The 21,981-nt window shown below is 49.6% G+C and overlaps 1 protein-coding gene across 1 annotated transcript in view; it reads right to left on the bottom strand.

Annotated features, from left to right (window-relative positions):
• Nucleotides 1-21,981, bottom strand: part of LHFPL7 (LHFPL tetraspan subfamily member 7) — a gene marked incomplete at its 5' end in the record, with an annotated part of 57,973 nt that overhangs the window by 26,187 nt on the left and 9,805 nt on the right. Inside the window, one exon of the mRNA XM_084218911.1 lies at nucleotides 21,399-21,537. Coding sequence (XP_084075037.1) covers nucleotides 21,399-21,537 — 139 coding nt within the window. The remainder of the gene's footprint in view (nucleotides 1-21,398; nucleotides 21,538-21,981) is intronic.

The raw sequence follows: 21,981 nt of genomic DNA, 5'->3' as shown, positions 1-21,981 counted from the left end.
TGGGCCGTGTCCATTCCAGGCTTTTGAAAAAGAGCCAGAGGAAACATTTTGCCCCTAATGCTTCCCTGCTGTTAGCCTTGGTCAGGTTGGATGGAAAGGAGCTCCTTGCTGAGTCCTCACTGTGCAGCAGCAGAGCTTCTACCCCAGGGAGCCCTGCTGGGAGACTGGGCATCCCAGGTGGCTCCAACAACCCCACCGGCAAAGGGCAGGGAGCTGCACCCTGGCAATATTCTGTATTTCAAAGAATGCTTGCTGTGTGCTCTGCAGGGGTGTGGTGGAAATGTGGCTGAAAGCTTTGAGCTGAATTTGCAAGCATCACACCCTTGCCAGTGTGAGTGTGAGTGAGGGAAATGAGAAAAATGACTTTTCCTAGTCAGGAGGGGGGATTGACCTAGCACTGTCTGTGGCTTGGGAGACCTGGTTTGAATTCTTCATATGACCCTGTGCTCCTGAGACCTGAATTCTCTCTTCTGATTTCCAGTGGAACTCAAACTGCTCCTGCACAAGCAACCCATGCCAATCCTGGCCCTCCCAAGGCAGATCCCTTATTAAAATGAGTGTGCAGAGTTTATTGTCTCACACCTAGGAGCTGTATGAAATACTGTTAGAAAAACAGTGCTTTCTGTTGCAGAGACTTAACCACTGGTGCATTAATGTAACACTTCTCACCCTTCATTTAAAACCATGTTTTCTGCTATTTCTCTTGAGCTCCCTAAGCTGGGACATGGGAGATCACGACACCTTTGACAGCAATTGCCTAAAAGTCCCCACAGGGCTCAGGTGTCTTATTTTGTGGTGTTTGAGGTGCCCCTGAGAGCTGTGTTAGCAGTCACTCAGAAATACCAAAGCCTGGGGACACTTGTGTGCCTGCATCTTAGGGAGAAGGATGCACAAATTACTCTGTTAAAACTTGGTCCCATTTGAAGTTCACCCTTCAAGCAGCCTGGTTTTCTATCAGGCAGTAGAAAACTAAATGTAGCAACCTGATTTTTAATGGATGGCTTTCTCTGCAAATAATAGTTTACCTGTATTTATGGGCATTAAAATATTATTTAAGTCAGTTTTTGGGTACAAGCATGAGAGTTGCCTGGTTTTCTTATGAGAGATCAGACTGAGTGGATAAGGTGAACAGAGAAGCTGAGAAGGTGGTTGGGAACAGGAGCTTTATATTACCTCTGTAAGGCTGATTTCTGCTCCTTCTGCTCTGTGTCAGAGCTGCTTCTCTCCAAGCCCATTAGAGAAACACTTAACAGAAAAAGGCAACCCCTTGAGAGAGCCTTCCACCTCCTGGAGAGATTTGGAGGAGAGCTTGCATCTCTACCCATTAGAGAAAAAGTACTTTTAGCTTTTAAGTTCAAATGATGGATTCAAACAACATATGCTAGGAGTGAACACAGTCTTGCTGGGAGAGGACTTGCCAAATCTAAGGCTGCTCTAGCAATAAATAATAATCCTAATTAGGCTCCTTCCCTCAGGAACACCCAATTTTGTGATATTGATACAACATGGCATTGGAGCCTCTCATCTTAACAGCTATTCAGAACACCACTGAAGTGTTAAAAAAACCCCTCCACACACAGAAAAACACTTTTCTTTAAAACAGACACTTGGAGAAAGTCACATTACTGTGACTGTATTTTCCTATCGCTGTGTATCAGCTACTCCTGAAAATTAAGCTACTCCTGGAATGAAACAGCAGCTGGTCTCACTGCTGCATTGCTATGCAAGACAGGGAAAGCAGCTATTTTACAGGAATACTGATTGCAGTATTCCTGATTACAGAAAACCATGGACACTTTCATTTTCTCACAAGACTCAGTTTCCTGGTATCAAACATCTCTGCAATAGAAACCTTATAGTTTGGCTTTCAAGAGGCAAAATCTCTTTAGAAGAGATCTCTGGTGTGTTAGAAGGACTGCAGATTTCATCTGTCACTGAAAATCCTTCTCTGCTTCCTCTACAAACATACAAACATCAAATGGTGGAGCCCTTCCAAGGCTGTCAGCTCAAATATCCTTTCCTGGCCTGGAAGATGCTTAGAAAGGGAAGTTTCAGAAACAGAGATGAGAAAACTCCAGTCCCAACTTTTCCATGCTTGTTACAGAAACTCCCACTACATGCACTGCCCCTTGCTGCTGGTTCAGCTGCAAGGCTGGGAACTCATCTCTTTGTTCTCTCTGGATGTCTGAGCTTTGGCTCTCTGCTCCAGATGAACCTTGAAAGGAGTGAGAGGAAATGAATGGTGCTTTTCCAGCAGCAGTTCTGCCAAGGCCAGTCAGGAAGCCATGGCTGACATGCCATGAACAGCCAGCAGTGCTGCAGCAAGGAGGCCTCTTAGTGCCTTTGTTGTAGGACAATTTCAGCACTGCTGGGGTAGGAACACCCCAACAGCTTGGTAACTGAGCCTTCACCCCCTTGTGTCCTCATAAATGAAACATAAAGCAGCTCCTGCAGACAGCAGTGTTCTAATAAATCATGTAAATAGGCTGGGAGCTTCACTGCCCTTTATTCCACTGGAGTCCTGTAACTCAGCTGTTAATTGGATCTGGGATAAAAGCTACTTTAGTGCGTGTTCCCTAAGCAGGATTCTGTAAAGTTCTTTCCAGAATCACAACCTATAGCACTGCCTGCTTTGTTTTGCTCCTGCCCAGCACAAGGAGGAGAGCAGTAAAGCAGCACAGCCAAACTCAAGAGAATTTTCCTTGTGGCTCTCCCAGGCTGTTCCTGTTTGCCCTGGGAGTGTCCCAGGGAAGGTTCATCCTGGTTTTTGCAACCCCACAGCTGCTGACACAGGGCTGCTTCTGCCTCCAGTCCCAAAGCAGTGGTTCCCAAAGGGCCTGGCAAAGTTAAACCCCTTTGGAGCAATTATCCAAGGCTGTTCTAACCAGCAAATATTTTATCCTAATGGTTTTTCAGAAAGATCTTGGAAAAATTCTGGTGGTTTAATTGACATGATGCACTTTTTCAGCTGGGAATTTTATCAATCAAATAGATGTGGGATGTACAACAAAAAAGGCATTTAAAGGTTTTTTTTTTCCCTTGGGTAGGTGAACCCCAAATCTGTTTGCTCCTTGGCTTCCACTAATTGCATCACAGAAGAAATTTGAGGCTTTTTAAGGACAGCTGGTTAAAGAAATTAATAAAACCTGTACCTATGGAACTGAGGAAAGATCAGCTTTTTTTTTTTCAATGTTTTCTCTCAAAACACAAATCCTAAAAATTTTAGGAAGAAGGTTTGCTGTGAGGTCTCTTGTCTAGAGTTTGCCATCTCCCTGGTCCTGTCCTGTGTGTGTGGCATCAGCTCAGGATGTGGCCCCTGTTCCCAGCCAGCACCTGCTCTGTGCACAGAAAGCACCCAGGGCACTGACTGGCTTCATTGTTTACACACCTAACCTGAACCAGTATCTAGGAGCAACAGCAACATAATTAGCTTTGGCAATTAACACTGCTTAACTGAAGCTGCTGTAGGACCAAAGGCACTTTTTTAGTCTGCAGAAGCAGCAATTAGCATTTCATTAAGGTAACAAGCCTGGCTAAGACTCCTGAGCCTGCTGGGGTCTGCTGATCTAATTTTGGGATCCATCGATAAGCCCTGGGGACATTAAAGTGAGATGCATCAAGGCTTTCACCACCACCATGCTGGAAAAGCTGACTGGAAAGGGGTGGGGAGGTTTTGTCTCTTCTAGGTTAGTTGGCAGTGTAGCTGTGAGGTGTCCCTGGGCAGCACCAGCTCTGGAAAGCACACACTGCAGTTGGGACTGCACAGCCCAAAAGCTGAAACTGGGGGCTCATGGGACCCCAGGAAGCAGAGCTGGTTCAGGGAGGCTCTTCCCTCTCCAGCTTTCAGGTTTTACCTCTTCTTTCCTGTCTTATCTATATCCCCAGGCAAATATTCTTTTTGTTCATTTTCTGAGGGAGGATCTATTTCTGCACCAGCTTCACATTCAGTTCTTTGGCTGGTTTGGTTTGAAACATTCCACATGTGTTGGGAGAGACACATCTTTATTTTTGGTGGCTTGTGGGGTTTTTTAAGTCCTGCCTGCAGCTGTGGCTTGGTGGTTTGTTCACCTTAAATCTGAGGTCAGGGAAAGGGGCTGGCTGCACCCAGGCTGCTCTGGTCTGGGTCAGAGTGAGCAGGAGCAGGCACTGCTGCTCCTCCCCTGGCTAGGGGGGAGTTGGGATGCTGGGCATGCATCACATGCACTCCCAGCTTTAGGGCACCAGGTTTCAAAAGCCAGGAGCTGTTATACTGTGCACATCCCTCCCTCCCATCATTCATGCACATTAAACTCTAGCAAACAGTGTTTAGTGGTTTTTCCAGGAAATACCACCACAGAATCAGCAGAAAACACCTTTTTTTTTAACTGTTCTTTGGCATAACATGGGACAAAACCCTGCTGTGATGCTTTCTGATGTTCAGGGTTATTACCCAGTGCAGCTGTTAGTGGAGTGTCTATTCCTTACAACCTGTGCTTTATGTAATCATTAAATTCCAGTAATCTGGAGATTTGCTAAAAAGTAGGCACAGACCTGTACTTCTGTGAAAGAGACTGATAGGATAAAGTCAGGAACTTTCTAAACTGCACTTTTATTGGAAAGTGTTTCTGTAGCAACAAGCAGGGCTTTACTGTCTCTCTTCTGAATAAAAGCTGTTGGATTTTGGAGAAACCTTGCTATAGGATCTGCACTTTGCATTTCCATAAGGGCTTTCTCAAAACACCTTGTTTCTGGACATGCAAGGAAAGCAGGAATGCTTTCCTGTTTCTTGAAAACTAACCAAGGAGGACAAAGTGTGCTCCTCCATTGACTCTTTACTCTGATTGCATGCAAAGTTTTATTTTATGTCTGGCTTGGGATTTTTGAGGGGGAAGAATAAGACAAAGGTCTCTGATCTGGCTTCCAGGGAGTTTCTGCCTCTGAGCTGCACAGAGGGGAAGGAGCCTGGCAATGGGACACCATTCACAAACTGGGGACAGGCTCCCTCCTTGTGATGTTGGTGTTCAAGGCCCTCTCAAACTGTGTGACCCCAGCGTGGTCAGCAGCGTTTGTCACAGCTCATTACACAGCAGGAATGTGGAAGCTCAGTGACCTTTCCCAGAGGGACAGGCAGAAAAGCAACAGCACAAAAGAGGGAAGAAAATGTTGTACACTTCAGAAGATAAATAACTGAATGTTATTGTGATGGAAAACACTGGGCTGATAATGGGCAGGGACAAAAATGTTCCTTTAAGGGTGTTGGTTCTACGGTTTGGACTTCTATTTGTTCAACTGGGTGCAGCTTTCCTTGCTGCCCTGCTTGGCTATCAGGGAATTCCAGCAGGCTGGGGAATAACTCTCAGGTCCAAGTTAAAGTGGGATGTGGGGAATCTGAGCTCCTTGGTGATGCACTGGAACTGGGGATGTGTTTCCTGGCCTCCTTCTGCCAGGCAAAGGAAGAAAGAGGCTCAGAGTGACATTTTTAAACCTATTAAAAAGTCAAGGCAAACTTTCAGCTTTTGTCCTCAAAGCTCTCCAGCTTCTACAGTGGGGGACTGGAGCCCCTGGGACTGCTTCCAGCTGTGACTCCAGAGTTTCTCCTTCAGACAGCTCCAGGTTTCCAACCATCTTGTTCCCCCTTTCATTTTACTTCCAGTTTTTATTTAATCTGACTTCTCCAGTCTCCTGAGACAAACTGATTAATTCTTTTCCCCTTCGTAGTCCCCTGAGTCTCTTGTTCAATCTTTCCTGCCTCAGTGAGATCTTAATAAATGCTGCCTGTGGCTGGAAGTGGGATTGGGTCTTGGCACTGTAATTAATTCTTTACTTCCTCCATGGCTTCAGTATGCTATTTACAGCTGTCAGCCCCTGCAGGAGCAGAGGTTTGCAGACTGCCTCCAACTTTTGCCTCTGATTAATGTGTTATATCCCCCTTGCTTTCTCCTTGCTCTTTTGCATCTCTTGCTTTGCCCTGTATCCAGTTTGGTGTTGACACAGGAAAACACTGATGGACTTCCAGGCAAAATGCACTCTTGGAGACAACAATTGCCAGGCTTTTCTGTTTGCTTATGCTCTGGTATTTGAAAGCCTCTTAGTCCAGGCTGCCTGCTTGTGACAGGACATCCAGACCCTCCCAGCAGCATGACCATGCTCTGACTCGAATCTCCCTAATTGCTTTCTGTAGCCTCCAGTAGCAGCTTGGGGGATTTTAACTCTAGCACAGGGACTGTCAGTCTGGATGGAAACAACTTGGAGGGAGGTGAGTGAGGCACAGAAAGGAGCTGGAGGACTGGAAGGGCTGAATGAGGGAAGGGTTTGTGGCTGTTGGCAGATCAGCACAGGGGAGCACAGTGAATGCTTGAAGCCTGCAAATACTACAGAATTATGTAGGCTGATACCACAAAATTTAAATAGGAGTAGATCAAAATGAATCTGGAGATAATTGGGTGGAGTGGGGGAGCTGCTCCTTGCTGGCTGTGGGAGGCTCCTCCAGCAGTGGAGGAAGCCCCAGCGCTGGCCCTGGGTTATCCTGAGGGAAGTGCCTCAGCCTGGGGCCTGCCCAGGCTTTCAGCAGTGAACTGGAAAGCTGCATTCAATATGCCAGTGAGGAAGAAAATGCAAATTTCCTCCTTCTCTCTCTTTTGGGTGAGATTTATGCCACCTCCACATGCACAGCCTCCTGGCAGCAATAAATCACAGAGGGGGAGGAAATGCTGCAAGGAAAGGGATACCCTGCAGTTTCTGTGTGCAGGGAAGGGAGAAGGGATGTGTGGGGATCAGCAGCTGCTTCCAGGCATCCCAAACCTGGTGCAGCACAACTCCCACTCCTTCCCAGCACTACACTGCAGACCACGCCCCAGAACCTGGGGATTTACTTTTTAGTCATCCCCCTTCCCTCCCTCCTGTGCCAAGGCTGTGTGTGCCCAGTCTGGGATGGAGCCATCAACCTCATCTTGGCAGAGGGCTCTATTAGAGATGAGCCCTTTCCCTGCTCCATGCCAGAGCTGTCTCCAGCATCTGATGGATCCCCCAGGCTCCCAGGCCCAGGCTGCATTGCAGACCTGAGCTAAGGGTGTATCCCCACTCCCCTCACCCACTGGGACCCGTGGAAAGTACACCTGGTGGCTGGGTTCAGCCCAGGGAAAGCACAAGAGCAAAACAAGCAAATGCACCCTAGGAGTGTTTCTCATCTGGGGAAGCTCCAGCAGCCCCCTCTCCTTGGGCACTGTCAGTGGTGTTGGCAGCTGTGCTCAGAAAAAGGCATGGCAAGGCCAGGGACAGGCACTGCAGGGCAGTAGCTCAGTGCTCTGCTCCTTTTGCACCTCCTGAAGTGCCCAAGAAGCTGAGCTGAGAATCCTCCTTGCCTTCCCCCCAGTAGCCTCAGCCACTCCTGGCCTTACCTTGCAGCTCCTGGGCTCTGCTGGGCAGCTCTCAGATCTGGAGGCACAGGAGCTGCTGCATCCCCTTCAGCTGCCACCAGCAGCAAGGACAGCAAGGCACAAGAGGAACAAGTCCCCTGCAGCTCAGCCAGGGGAGTGAGCCCTGCTCCAGAGAGCCTTCAGCCTCTGGGAGAGGCATTTGGCTGCTGCCTGGAAGCACCTGACCATGGTTTAATCCCCTTTCAGTGCAGAGCTCTGACCAGCCCCCAGCAGAACTAGGACAGCTAAAAATACTCAAGAGCACAAAGGAAGCAGTAATTTGGGTAGGAGTGAACTGAACTGATTGATCTCAAATCAAAAGGTTCAAGAGGTGCAAAACGTGTTCTCATCAGGACAAGCATCAGAAAAGGAGCAAAGATGTGGCCCAGTCACAGAGCTCAAGAAAAGCAGCAAAACCAAAAGATTTTGCTCAAGTTCACAGCGACAGCAGCAGAGCCTGTACCAGCAGTGCAGGGAGGTGCCTGCTGATTCCCCACCATATGCTGACTTTACCTTTACTGTCAGTCTAAATTCTGCCAATTATTAAATTATCCAACTTGCAGCAGGAACACAGTTAGATGTGATCCAAATGGTGTCACTACAATTATGGTAATTATCTGAAAACAAGCCAATTACCTCCCTCCTCCTCGTGCCAGTTGGTACCAAGATAGCAGCTGTTCCAGGCAAATTTGTTATCACGTTACTGTACATTTGTTAAAGGTTGAGGTTATAGATTCCAGCCTTTTAAATATTAAAGATGCTATAAAGTCATGGAGTGTATAACATATTAGGATTTTTTTTAAATGTCGGGAAGGGAGAAATTTCTTTTATATGCCAAGAGAACCAGTGGGAAAGTGATTTACTCACGGTGGCTGAGTGGAAATGTGTGCTTTGCAATCAGCATACAGCCAAGCTATAAATTAACCTATGTCAGCTTGTTACCTCTACCCATGCAAAATGAACTAAATGCAGAAGTTTTCTGAGGGTCTTTACATTTTACACCTTCTTCAGAATTGGCATTTGGGATGTTCCACACATCCTGAGGCACCTTGCACGCTTGGCCCTTCTGCTGGATGCACTTTCAGCAGTTTGTTCAGTTTGTCAGGTGTTTTGGCTCATTTAATTTTGTGAAAAGCAGCACCACTCCCTCATGGAGGGTGAGGGCAAAGCAGGGCCCAGCTCTGCCCCAGGCAAAGAGAGTTGGGCCAGTGTTGGGCAGAGCCATGGGAAACACTTCACCCCTGTGAGAGCCTTCTGAAAACTCGTGTTATCAAGGCAGTTCCATTTTTTAACCTGTTCATATTAAGGACAGCCTTGCTTGAATTGCTGAAGGTGTCAGACACACAAAGGCCACCACTTGCAGCTCCTGCCAGGGTGCAAATGAAGCACCCTTAGAGCACAGGCCTCCTGTTTTGCACAGACCTTCCTTGTGGAAACCAGAGTCTTTCATCTCATGTCAGCCACCATAACCTCACTTGGACTGACCTTAAGTTTTTTTTCATGTGATGTTTTGAAATCTTTGCCTTTGATGTGGGTAAAATACTTCTTTCAATAAATGTCAAGAGCAGATTAAAGAAAATTAAATGGCAGAAAGAAGAGATTCTGCCTTTTGGCTGGAACAGCATTTTCATGACAACTGAATGAACAGGCTATGAAAAATGTGAATTTTCCTCCCTGTGCTCAAGGTACATGACAGTGGGATCTGTTTATATCCATGAGCTTTACACACACTCCCATGCATCTGTAATTCCCTGCAGCTCGTGTGCAGCCACAGAGCCAAGGCACAGGGCAGAGCTCAGTCCCTGGGAGCAGGTTAGTGGCATTAGCCTGCTGCTTTGCTTGAAATAATTAGCCATGCTCACAGATGACCTTCTCAGCAAGCCCTAAAGGCTGACAGATTTGGGTTATATTGGAGCAGTGGAGGGAGGCACATTGCAGAGAACTCCTCCTGCAGAAATCCTGCTGCTCACTCCCCCACCAGCCCCGGGAGCTGGAGCTGGCACTGCAGCACCCACACACCTGCAGTGAGGGGGTTTCTTCCTCCCACAGACAATGGATGCAGCCACTGGGCTCCATCATTTCCCTGGACATCCCTGGTACCTTCCACTATTCTTAACTGATGCCATCTGCTTTGCTTTTCCTTTCCCAGAAAGTTCCTGTGGCTGTCAGAGCAATGTGCCAGGACTCTCTGAATTTGGAGTTGTATCCAGTCCCTACTCCCTTGGCAGCACATGAAATACCACCTCACACAGGACACCACAGGTTTTCTATTCCCTCCTGATCACCACTTGATTCTTCCTTGGTGGCATTTAAGATTTACTTATTACCTTTATCCTTTTCTTCACATCATTTTCATGTTTGTCACATGTTAAAACTGCCTAGTTCAGATTTCTCCCAGTTAAGCAACAAAACATTGAGCCAACAAGGATTACAGGATAATGTTAAAAAAAAAAAAAAGAGAGAAATTCAAAAAATAATCTAGGCAGCTGCCTGTCCAGTTGGAGTATTAGATGAGAGTGAGTGTGTAAACAGGTTTCTGCTTATCAGTCCTGCTGCTATCTGCTGCACACAAACTGCTCAGCCCCACAAAATCCAATTTCCAAGAGGTTAGAGGAGGGAACTGTTTGCAGAAACACAGCAATAGAAATCTCCAAAGCCACAGCCCTCATTACACTGACACTGAAGAAAGAAATGATGCTTGACGACTCCTGGCACCCAAAACTGACATTTACTTTTGTGGCTTTGATTGGAATTGGCCCAGCTTTGCCATGGGATTGTTTCCTCTTGTTTTTCCCTGCTCGTGTGGTGGGTGGCAGAAAGCAGCTGAGCAGGCACTGGGCTTGGGGGGTCTGCAGGGCACCCTGGCCCTGCAGCACAACTATCCCTTTCTGTTTCCCCATAAAAAGCTTGGAAACTCCACTTGGGAACACACTGGCGGGAGAGACAGGGACACAGCTGCTGCTCCTGTGGGGTGCCTGTGCCAGGCATGGAGGGACAGGGCCGGGCTGTGTGTCCAAGGTACAATTTGGAGCCTTTCCCCAAGACCTGGATGCGGACAGAGGCTGCAGCTCAGTCCTGGAGGAGCTGAGCTCTCCTCTGGCACTAGGGAGGAAGGAACACAGCACTGGGAATGCTGTGGGCTGGACACTCTGTAGGTGACTGCAGGAAGGATGCAGGAGCATCCAGTGGCAGCAGGGATGTGAGATGTGGAAGGAAAACGTCCCTGAGCCCCTGTGACAGGCAGGAGCTCTTTGTTTATTCCCAGATAGAGCGATCAGGAGCATCCTCCTACCTCCCTTCCCACACCTCCTGCAAAGGGCTGCTGCCCAGAAGTTCACTGCTTCAGTAAAACTGCAAACTGTGAGCTGATTAGATATTCATAGATACTCTTTCTTGATTAGCTCACCATTAATATTTCAATGGCAGGACTGGATGCATGGTGCCTCTCTGCTCTCTTCCTTCCTGCTTAATTAATTTTGACCATCGCCAGCAACAGCCTCCGACAGATAGCAGAAATTGAAGTGGGCTGTTCTGTGACTTTGCTTGCTGTAAACAGCTATTTGCAATTCCTTTTCATACATCACCCACCCGTGACAAAGAGATCACAGCAGCAGAAAATGAGTCTCCCTCATAAGGACTTCAGAGCTCTGAGAGAACATTTGCTTATTCAATAAAAATAATCAAATAGACAATGCAGTAAGCACAGCTCAGCAACAAGATTGGTGTCTCACCTAGTAATCAGCTGGCTGTTATGCTATTAAATAAAAAGAAAGGGAGAGAATTGTTAATTTATCTTTAAAAAAAAAGGGCCTTTGATGTAGGGTAGCTCATAAAAGCTGTGGTGTGGCCCAGCTGTGAGGAGATGTGATAATCACTGCAGCCCCAACAGTGGTAGGAGCAGCACTTCATAAAATGCAGGTTGCATGGCTGCCTGATGCCCATCCATGGCTGATAACAGGACGTGCTGCTAATAGTCTGTTTGATTTTATTGATGTGCTCAAGATACACGGGGGCAGGAGGAGCAGTGAGGCAGAAATTATACAGCTGTGTTTGTTCCACCCCAGCCCAGGGGACTGTTTGCCTTCATCCATCCCTCCTCCTCCTGGGCCTGCAAGGATGGGGAGCTTTCCTGTGTGACACAAGGGCAGTTGTCACCTCCCAGATCCACAGGCTCCTGACAGTGCACTGGGATTGCTGTCAAGATGTGCCTACCTGGGCCAAAGCAGCACTGGATTTACAGAAACAACATTTTTGCATTTCTGTGCTGCCACCTGAGCTGCAAAACAAACCCTCTGCTACTGGACATGCTCCACATCTTCATGCACTGCTGCAAAGCATCTTGTCCCAGCCCCCAGCCTCTCCTTTCCTGGGGCATACCCCGGCATGGGGACCCAAAGCCAGCAGGAAGGCAGGAGCAGCAGGTTGGAGCTCAGCTTCATCCCCTCCCTGCCATAACTCAGGCTGTTAAATGCCTGGCCAGAGCTTGCCATCTGCTTCCAGTCTTCTAGGAATAACCACTGAGTAATTCAATCAAAAAGGAGAAGATCCTTGTTTCACTGAATCGTAAGTCACTTCTCAAGTAATTATAATTTTATACCCCTATCAGGAGCAACAGGGACTGTGCATTTTATGGGCTTTAGCAGCCAGAGCTGTGCTTCTGCCAAGGTTACGGCTGGGAGGAGAACCCAATTTCACATTTTCTCAGCCATCCAAGGCTTATCCATGTTTGTAGCTTTTTGGTTAGGCAAGTGAATAAAGCCCTGCAGGACCAAGCCTTTGTTCAGGAGTGCTGTTACTGTAGAACATAGAAAATGTACTGGTTTGGAGCAGCAGAGCTGACCAAACCATCATGAAGCTGATTCCACTGGTGTGAACATGCCCTGTCCTTCCAGGGTTCCTGTCCTTGCAATAGCTGCCTAACCAGGGAGGAAAATCCTGCTTATCCCTCCCAGCAGCTGGAGGATGTGGGGCTGCATCCCTCACATGCTGCTCTAGAGAAGGCAGATGAGGTTAGTCCAGGGGAAAAGAAACTGCTTGCTTCATTCAGAGTGCCTGGGATGCAGCTTACAGGGCTCAAAAAACTCAGGAGTCTTAAAAAAATCCATAAAGGAGTCTCTTCTCCTTTCTGTTATTCTCTTTGGGGTGATTTCTCCACTTAATTGTGCGGTTTGTGCCCTCTGCCTTAGCCCCACTGTCCTTTCTGGGGTTCTTGCTCCACCTGCTCTTTCACTGCCCCAGGTGTTCAGCCTTTTAAACAGATTTATTCCCTTGACTTTGGAAAGGGCTCCACCACATTTCCATCTGTGTTTACACTCGGTGCAGGGTAAATTTCTCCTCTGAGCAGATCTGTTCCTTACCAGCAAAGGAATCCAGCTCAGCACAGGCTCAGACAGGAAGGCAGAGCAAAACATTTCCGAAGCAGAGCTCGCCTGGGAGCTGTGCTACGTGCCCACAGGAGGACAGAGACCTCTGCCAGACTCCCTGCATTGTCAGGCTGTGCAAAAAGGAAGTGGATCTGGCCCAGAGCCACTGCTCCTGTGGCTGTTCCCAGGGCTGGCTCCCCAGCTCAGCCAGCAGCACCTCCCAGTTATGCAGGACACTGAAACCAAACCAGAGCAAGCAAAGTGGGATTGCAAGTGCCACCAAAAGGTCTGTGCCACAGTCAGCAGGACTGTAGGAGGTGGAAAGACCCATTTGTCAGAGTTTTCATTGCTCCTTTCTCAGTGAACTCCTCTCTTTGCAACCCTGCTTCTAAAGCCAGACTGTGGTGCACAGATGCAGTTTATAACTGCCTGGGCAATCTGTGACACAAAAGACAGCCAGCAGCTGCCACCCAGATTTATCACTGCGTTCACCAGGGCCTGTAATGACCTCCAAGGTGGATCTACAAATAGCATGAGTTTTATCTAATCCCAGCAAAACAGGGGTTTTGAGGCATTGAGGGGCTCACTGCTTCACCCTGAATTTGATGTCAACCTTTGGGTTTTGTGGCAGCATGTTGGTGTTGGCAGACAGGAGATGGCTTCTCTGTACACTGCCCTGCTCTGTGTGCTGATAGGTCCTTGTCCCCACTTTCAGATGCCTTTTAAATTACAGCCAGCCTCCAACCAGCAGGCCAAAAACTTCAGCATTGCCAGAGCCAGGGCTGGGCTCTGGGGCTGACCAAAGCTCACTGAAATGCATCCCTGAGCAGACTGAACTGCAGAATGCTCCTGGCAGTCCTGAGCTGCCTGCCAGCATCAGAGGGGACAGGGAGGGTTTTTTCTCAGCATTACACCCTGCACTCAGTGCAGATGGATGAGGCAGTAAAGATGATGTGATGTCCACACAATTGCTTCAGGATGCATGAAATTCAGCTATGAGCTCCCTCCCCACAGCAAGGCAGGACATTCAGGTGGCCCTGCAGGAGGGTTGCAGGGTTGTCTCCAACAAACATGAGCTAAGCAAGGAGGGGGAATGGGAGAAGTCAAATTGTTTGTGAAAAGAAACCTCAGCTGAACACATAATTACACAGCAAGGAGATAAGAAGACGTGATCCTGCTCAGCACTGTGGGCATGCAACAAGCAGGCTGGGCAGCCACTAATGACAGCTGTGAAATGATAAATGCTCTCAAGCTTTGCAGGATATGGTTTATTACACAACCTGAACTTGCATGGGAAGGGGGACCCTCTCCTGCTGTTGTTCTCTACTGCAAGATCCAACAAGATCAATTAAACTTCATGAAAAACAAGCCATTATCAAAGCCATCCCTTACCAAAAATTCAAGAAGGAGCCTGCTTGGAAAGATGAGGCTTGAGGAGCCTTCTGGTAACACCCACGAGTCCCACCCTGGTGCCTTGAAAATGTTAGAATCCAGGTAAATGTCCTGCCTTGTAGAAGAAATTGCCTGTCAACTGAAGGGAGAGTCACAGGCAGAGGGAATCAAGTGAAATACGGATTTTCCCATCTGAAACACGTGGCTCTGGCACGGTGCTGGGCTCCTTGGGGCTTGTATTTCCTCAGGGGCAGCAGTGTTGGCGTCCCAGTGGCACTTGTTATTTGTAGTTTCCATTTATTACAAAGCACTGTTATTATTTACAGAATATACTTTTTTATGGACTGTTACTGCATCCAAGTGCAATAACTGGTCTAAGCTCAAATCCCTGGGAGAAAGAGAAGCAATTCAGACATGTATTAATATGACAAGGATTTCCCCAGGTTTAAGGAAATAAAAAATATGTTTTGTACAAGTGAAATAGTTCTTTCTTGCAGTATAAAGCTGCTCTTTTCTGATGATAGCAATGAAAGAATATTGCTTCTGTCACTGATGCCACTGGAAATGTATTGCCCCTCTCCAAGAAGCCAATGAAAGGACATGGCTGGTTTATTCTCTAAATGAGGCTGCTGAGAAATGCTCTGCTCCTGGCATCAGCCCAGGCACACTGCTGCTGCTGGGACCTGGCCTGAAGGGAGGGCAAAGGCACCAAGTCAGCAGCTTTGTGCCAAACTGCACAGCCCACCTGGAGAGAATCACAGCACTCTTTGAGAAGTGAGCAGAGGAAGGAAATCTGTCCAAATGTCAGATGGAAATGAAGCTCTATCATCTGTCACTGGGGTGGAGCAGGGCTCAGCTGCTCCACAGCACAGCCAGGGCCTGGCCCCTTCTCCTTCAACAGATCTGCACCTTGTGTGAGACAAGCTGGAGCCCTGGGAAGGCTGATCTGCACTTAACCTGGGGCAGGGAGCCTGGCTGTGAGCAGAGCTGCCAGCCCCTCCCCTGTCACTGCCATGTTTAATGGCCTGGCTCTCCTATGAAGATTTTGGGTTTTGGAAGTAAAATCATGAAATTGTTCTCAAACCAAGATGATCTGTCACTCGAATGTATGCACTGGAGTGAGCACAGAGAAATTACTGTTTCAGCAGAAGTAAAAATTTCCTGAAAGGCTGAAGTTGATGTTTGTGGTTCCACTTTCATGCCTGTCAATCTGCAGATCTGACAAGTTCATTTTCCCTCTGCAACATCCTCCCAGACAGCACCTCCCAGCTGGGAGGGAAATGGAAAAAAGTCAATTGTTGTTTCTAACACAGGAGTTCATCAAATTCTTAAGCGCACAGAGACTGATGGAATAACAACAGCTGGGCTTGGTGCTGGTGCCCAGCATCTCCACAGGGTTCAGGGCAGTCCTTGCTCCAGGACAAACCTGCACAAGGCTCAGGATGGTTGTGGCTTTTACTGAGCTGAATTCTGGAGGAAATTAGCATAAAATGTAACAGAAGAGGAATTGCATCAGTGCAAGTGAACAAAATGAGAGCACAGGAAAGTCAGGCATGAGCAACACTGGCCCTGAAGTGAGGAGTGGGGCTGGGCTGTGACTGAGCCCTCTCCAGCTCCCTGGCAGTGAGCTCCCACCTCAGATATTTATTGGTTGTGTCAGGAATTAGTGAGAGTTCACTGACTGAATAATAACATGCCAAAGGCAGTTTTTTGACTTGGCTAATGTAATTAAAGAAAGCAGGGGGAAAAAAGCCTTGCACCAGGGGCAGAATCAGGGCTTGCAACAGTGTGAGGGCTGTCTCTGTGGCAAGGACAGGATGTGAAATGTGGAGGGGAGAGGATGAGGATGGCAGTGAGGACCTGAGCACTGAGGAGGATCGTGTAGCTGCACCCAGCTGTGATGGGAGCATTGCTCTTTCCAGAGAAACACAAACAAGCTGCCCTTGCAATTCAGGAGCAGGACACATCTCCAGGCTCAGGTTTTATGCTGCTGTATTTTGCTTTTGTGCCCAAGCACCTTGCAGGAAGACTGGACTTCATTTATTTTGGGAGCTTCTCTTGTAGTTCTGAGGAACCTTTCCTAAGTGGGGAAACAGCTTTATGGCAACATTTCCTTGATGCTGCTCTGATGATTGAGCACATCCAGCAATGTCAGTGCATCAGGACTGAGCATGTTTTTCTGCCACAAGAAGAGGGACGGCGTGGGCTCTGTGATAAAAAGCCAAGCTGCTATTTTTAAACAGGGATGGGGGAAGCTTTGGGTGATTTTAAATCAAATCAATGCCTGGACAACAGGGCACTGCTTCCCCCCTGCCTCCACTGCCAAGTTCCTCTTCCGAATCCCAAGGATGTTTCTGACAAACAGCCCTCGGTCAACAGGATGGGGCTCCGGGGCTGCCGCAGCCACGAGCGTCTGCCCCGCCCGGGCTGGGTCTGCCCCGCCCGGCTGCGGGGCCGGGAGCGCTCCGAGCCTCCTCTCCTTGGCCCTTCCCGAGCGCTTCTCGTGTCGGCTCCCAACCCCAAATTCCGCCTGCCTTGGGGTGGTGCCTGCTCCGCTTCTGTCCCTTCAGAGCGGTGCTGGGACACTGAACCCGGCAGCAGAGCGTGTCCCCACTGCCTGGTGGCCTCTGCAGCATCCTTGGTGCTGCTCTCCAGCATCCCCACAAGTGCATTGGGCAGGGATGCTTGGCAGAGTGCCTTCCTCATGCCATTATTCCAGTCGGGATTTCTGGGAGAGGGGCAGGATGGGAGGGACCCAAAACCTCAGGCAAGGGAAGAGTTTCAGTGACTCAGTGGCAGGTCAGCAATGACCAGGCAGCCACGAGCCCTCTGCTTGCTGCTGCATGCACACACTGGCCTGGCAGCTCCCTCCTGGTGCTGTTTTTATCTAAGTTACTAATTACACATTACCTAGATGTCAGCAGGCTGATGGATGGGAGCCTGAGGGATCAATACTGATGCAGATGATGGTGCTGTTTGCCATGCAGAGCCTGCACAGCCTGGGACAAACAGGGCACCATCGATCCCAGAGGTGGGCTGGGATGCAGGGAGGGATGGGAGGTGCAATGAGGGGGAAGAATCATGTGCTGCCTTCCTAAATAACATTTGTGACACTGGGACAGTGTCCTGGCCAGGGACTGCTGTGGCCCTGCTGCCCCCAGGCTGCCCTAAACCTCCCACCCCTCCTGCTGCTCTCCCCTGGGAATGGCACAAAGCATTTTAATCTAGGTTGGTTTTCAGTCCTTGGGAATTGATACATTTAGAAGGTTCACACTGATCTGAAAGTGAACAATTCTCCCTCTTTCTGTGTTCTTACTGGATGATCAGTGTCTAAAGAACAGACAAAGGTCTTCTGTATTTTGCTCTGCTGCTTTACTGACCAAAAGCTGAGGCCATCTCTGTAATGCCACCATGCTGCTGCCAGTAAGAGGCATCTTGGCTGCAGAATGCAATCAAATTTTCCAGGAAGAAGCTCTTGGGACTACCATGAAACCTGGGATTACAGTGTGGCTAAATTGCATAACTGGGGGTTTCTGCCTGTCGTGCTGGAGCCTTGTGACTGTTCTGATTCTGTCGTGGCGATGCTGGGAAATTGCTCTTTAAAACCAGAAAAGCCTTAGAAAGGCACAGGCAGGTCAGGATCATTTCCCTCAGCACTGGGTTTGTCTTGAGCAGTGAGTTGATGGTGGTAGGATTGGACAGAGAGCAGTGTGGGGTGCAAACAAAGCTCTCCCTGAAGGCTTTTTGTGCTCTGTGCCCTCAGGGAGGTCCCAAGCTCTGCAGCCTCCTCCTGGCAGCCCCAGAGCCCAGGGCCACTGGCAGGTTGGATCAGCCACCTCTTGCCAGCAAAGCAGGAGCCCTTTGCCTGAACAGCACCCAGGGAAAAGCTTCCCAAAAGCAACAGCACAGTCCTGGCTTTATTGAGGCTTTTAGGGATGAGGGAGGCTGCTCATCCTGCCTGTGAGGACTCGTTCCTAAGCAGCAGATGGAACCAGCTCCAGTGCTGGAGCATGGTCACCCATAGTCCTTCCCTTAGTACCACGAGCCCCCAAAGCAGAAATCTGCCCAGGTTTCCTGTTTGATGGGGTTTACTGAGTGGCAATCTCCATTTTCATCAGCCTCACTGCCCTGGCAAGGCCATTCCCATGAGGGTGGGTATGCTCTGGGCTGTGGAGCACAGTCCCTGCTGGAAACCTGTCACAGGCTGCTCTGAGCTCCCCCAGGCTCAGGACACTCTGTGAGGCATTTGCTGGGGGCTCTGTGGGCTGTGACAGCTCAGAGCAGAGCCTTGGGGCTCTCCAGGGCATCATCCACAGGTCCTGTGGGTGAAGGCACTGCCTGACACACTGTGATGGCCCCGTGCTCCTTCCAGCAGCTTCCCCACTGCCAGTCACTGAAAAACTGCTTGAGAGCCTTGCAGGGATGAACTGCAATGAACCAGGGCCCCAGAGCAGCACCTGGCAGTCCCCAGAGAGGCTGTACAGGCACAATCAGCCCTGGAGAACATTCCCTGTGCTTCCCTTTCAGCCCCATGCAGCAGGAGGCATTTCTTCCTGGAATTAACTCCTGTTTATAAAACCCCAGCAAAGAGGCTTTTGCTGAAGGACAACTGGCAGGGTTTCAGCTGGGCCCCCACTTGCCCTCCCTGTCCCTGGGGTCAGCCCCAGGACTCCTCTCCAGCAACAGGATTGGCGCACCCCACACACAAATGGGCCAGCTTGGCTCCCTCAGCCTCTTTGGAGGGGCTGCCATGCAGGTTTGGGAAGAAGGATCCCCCAGAAATTTCATTTTAGGGAGCTGACACCATGAGCAGGGAGTGATCCTCATCTCTAATCTCTCAGAGGCAGCTTTGTCTTTGTAGGGTGTGAGAGCTGAGCAAATGTTCCTTTATCCTTCCTCCTCTCCCTGTTGCTCATTAACTCTTTCATTAGGGATCATCCTCTTGTCTTTTGTGTGGATATGTTGGGTTTTTCCTAAGGAGTGGATGCCAGGCATCAGGACTCCTCTTTTCAAAGTCTGGTGGCAATTAGCCCAGCTCTGAACCCTGGTGGCCTGTCTGCATCTGCAATTAGAGCTCTGCTCTGTCTGCCTGAGGTTTTTATCTTCCTCCCATCTGGGGCTGCAAAAGGCACAACTTGGCTCTCCAAATGTACAGCAGGAAAGTGTTAAAGCTGTAGCTTGAGCCTGGCTGCCCTTGCTGTGGGGCTCTCAGGATTGGTTCCTCTTTGGTTCAGGGATCAATCCTTGGCCTCTGCACCTGGATTTATTTGAGTGCAGCTCAGGGCATCCTTCTGAGACAGTGCAGAGCCTGTGGGGGCTGATTCTGGCTCTGCTGGTACCTCTGCTCCTGCACTTCTGGCATGTTCCATTCTCCTGGCTGAATGCACCTGGCTCTTTATCAGGACATTGGATTCCTGATTCAATGTTTTATAGAATTGAGCTGATTTACTCATACCTTTGGTGCTCTAAAAGAATACCTCAAGTTGGCTTTGTGAAATGGGAAAAAGAGAGCAAAATTTGGATTTCAGTGGGAAAATGTCTGGTCAGACAGAGGAAAGGTGACTTTGGGACCTGGAAACCTGGGATTTGGGAGAAACACACCCCCACTGCTCTGCCAGCACCTCAAGGGGACCCCTGACAGAGCTGCCCCCCACCCCCCATTCAGAAAACTTGTCTACCAAACCTCCAGGCTTGCTCTGCTTCCCTTCCCTCCCCTGTAATTTCATCTATCCTAAAATCCCTGTTTTTCTCCAAGATAATGTGATTTTTGGGGAGGAGTTTCTCTCCCTGTCACCTCGCTGCAGCTGATTTCTATTGAAAAGCTTCTTCCTAGGGAGGGAGGGGGGAATAAGGAGAGAAATTATGGAGGGGCAGCATTTCTGAATCCAAATACATTAAACCATTTAATTCTGTTGACTCAGGGCTGCCTAGCTCTGAATGGGAATTAATCCACAGTGCACAAAATTAAAAAGCACAAGACAAAATGCTTAGCAGGCAATGCCAGGGTTTAAAGCAACCCATTAGCTTGCTCAAACGTCCCCAGTAAATTTTCATTTGTCAATAACGCTTAGAGCTTACAGTTTATTTACAGCCTGTTCAATATTACCAGAACCCCTGGCAGCTCCTCATTTGTATTTATCTGCCACAGTCAGTTTCCTTTCCAGGGATTCTTCCTAATCCTTTCTGGCTTTGTATCTGCTCCAGACACAGGAGGGATGTGCCACCCCCCTGGCAAAGGTAATGTGGGGTTACTCCAGTTATCCCCTGCAAGGGACCCATCCCTGGAGCTGAGATCTGCCATGGGGCTCCTCCAGCCTCTGTCCCACACCCAGGGGACCCACTGGCACCAGCCAGCAGAGATGGGAATCTCCAGAGTGGGAGAAGGGGACAGCACAAGCAGCTGTGTGTGGCCCCACAGCCCGGCTGAGCTGGAGCAGCCATGGCTGAAATCTGTCCTGCTCCATCTGTCCCAAATCAGATCCCACAGGATGAGCCCTGCAGAGGAGAGCGTGTAACAGGATTTCCCCCCAAAGCAGCTTGAATGCTTCCAGGCAGAGAACAAAGCCTGGCTGGCCCTGAGAATTTCTCCAAGCAAAGGAGTTTATTCTTGGGCACAGACACGAAGGGGCATTAATCTCCTGTCATGGCTCATGGCCAGCTGGGGAGGTTTGGTCCAACACTCAGGGACGTGGCTCCCTGCAGGGGTGACAAGTCTCCAGTGGGGTTTGTCCCTCCCCAGCTTCCTGCCCTCTCCCTCTGCACTCCCCTGAGGCAGAAGCACAGATGGTTGCAATGGAATTTTAAGTGGATGCAACATCACCAGGGCTGCCTGGGGAGATACAGGGCAGGCTGGGCAACCCCTGTGTCAGGTGTAAAGCTCAGAGAGGGAAATCCCTCCAGAGGCTTAACCACAAAGATGGAACTGGACACTCCACAGGGAGCATCTGCTGGACCACAGGAGGTGCAGCAGCACCCTGCCTGGTATCCAGCACTCACCCCCAGAGCCCCCTGAGCTGGGGGCAGTGAGTGGGGCCTGCAGCCCAGGCTCTGCCACAGGCCCCTGTGTGGTTGGAGGTGATGTTCAATACCTTTTGTGCTGAATGCAGGAGGCAATCACTGAACTGAAGGGCCACTTGCTTTTCTCCCACCCTTGCTTAGGGTTTGCAAGCTCCTCACCCTGCTGAGCTTGAAGATGGTATGACAGGATACCCCACCTTTCCTCCCCAAAGAGCAGAGCCCCATCACTTGCCTGCTGCTGTCTGCATGTAGCCAGCCAGGGTGCAGAGTCGGCGCTCGCAGGCTCCGCCGGGCAGCAGCACAGCGACGATGGCCAGCAGGGAGCTGAGGGCCAGCAGGGCACAGCCGCCCGCACACAGCACTGCACTCGTCTGCAAGGACACAGGGGGCTGTCAGAGAGGTCACCCCGCACCACACCCCCCAGAAATCCCCCTCTGGGAGCGGGCAGGCAGCCCTGTCATGGGCAGATCTCCCACCTTTTCCCTTCCACCTTTTGTTGCTTCAATTCACCGCTCAGTGCTGAGCCCCGAGGTTCAGCCATGCCCTGCTCCCAGGGCTCACTGGCACTGGGGCTGCAGTGACAATTGTCCTAAGACAGTGCCATTGGATGTGTGTGATGTGTCAGTGCCTCTCCTGAACACTGAAAGGGATCCCATGGCAGCCCTGCCCCAGCAGGCCTGGCAATGAGCAGGCATTTTGGGGATCCCACTGCTGCTCCCACTGCAGCTCTGCTGACATGGCAGGCTGCTCCCACCCCCAGCAGCCTAAAAACAGGGAAAAGCATTAATTCATGGCAAAACAGCTCGCCCTTGGGT

The sequence above is a fragment of the Fringilla coelebs genome, assembly GCF_963513975.1.
Source record: "Fringilla coelebs genome assembly, chromosome: 20".
NCBI classification, from domain to species: Eukaryota; Metazoa; Chordata; class Aves; order Passeriformes; family Fringillidae; genus Fringilla; species Fringilla coelebs.
The sequence above is the reverse complement of the archived record's forward strand: the minus strand, read 5'-3'. Positions and strand labels throughout refer to the sequence as shown.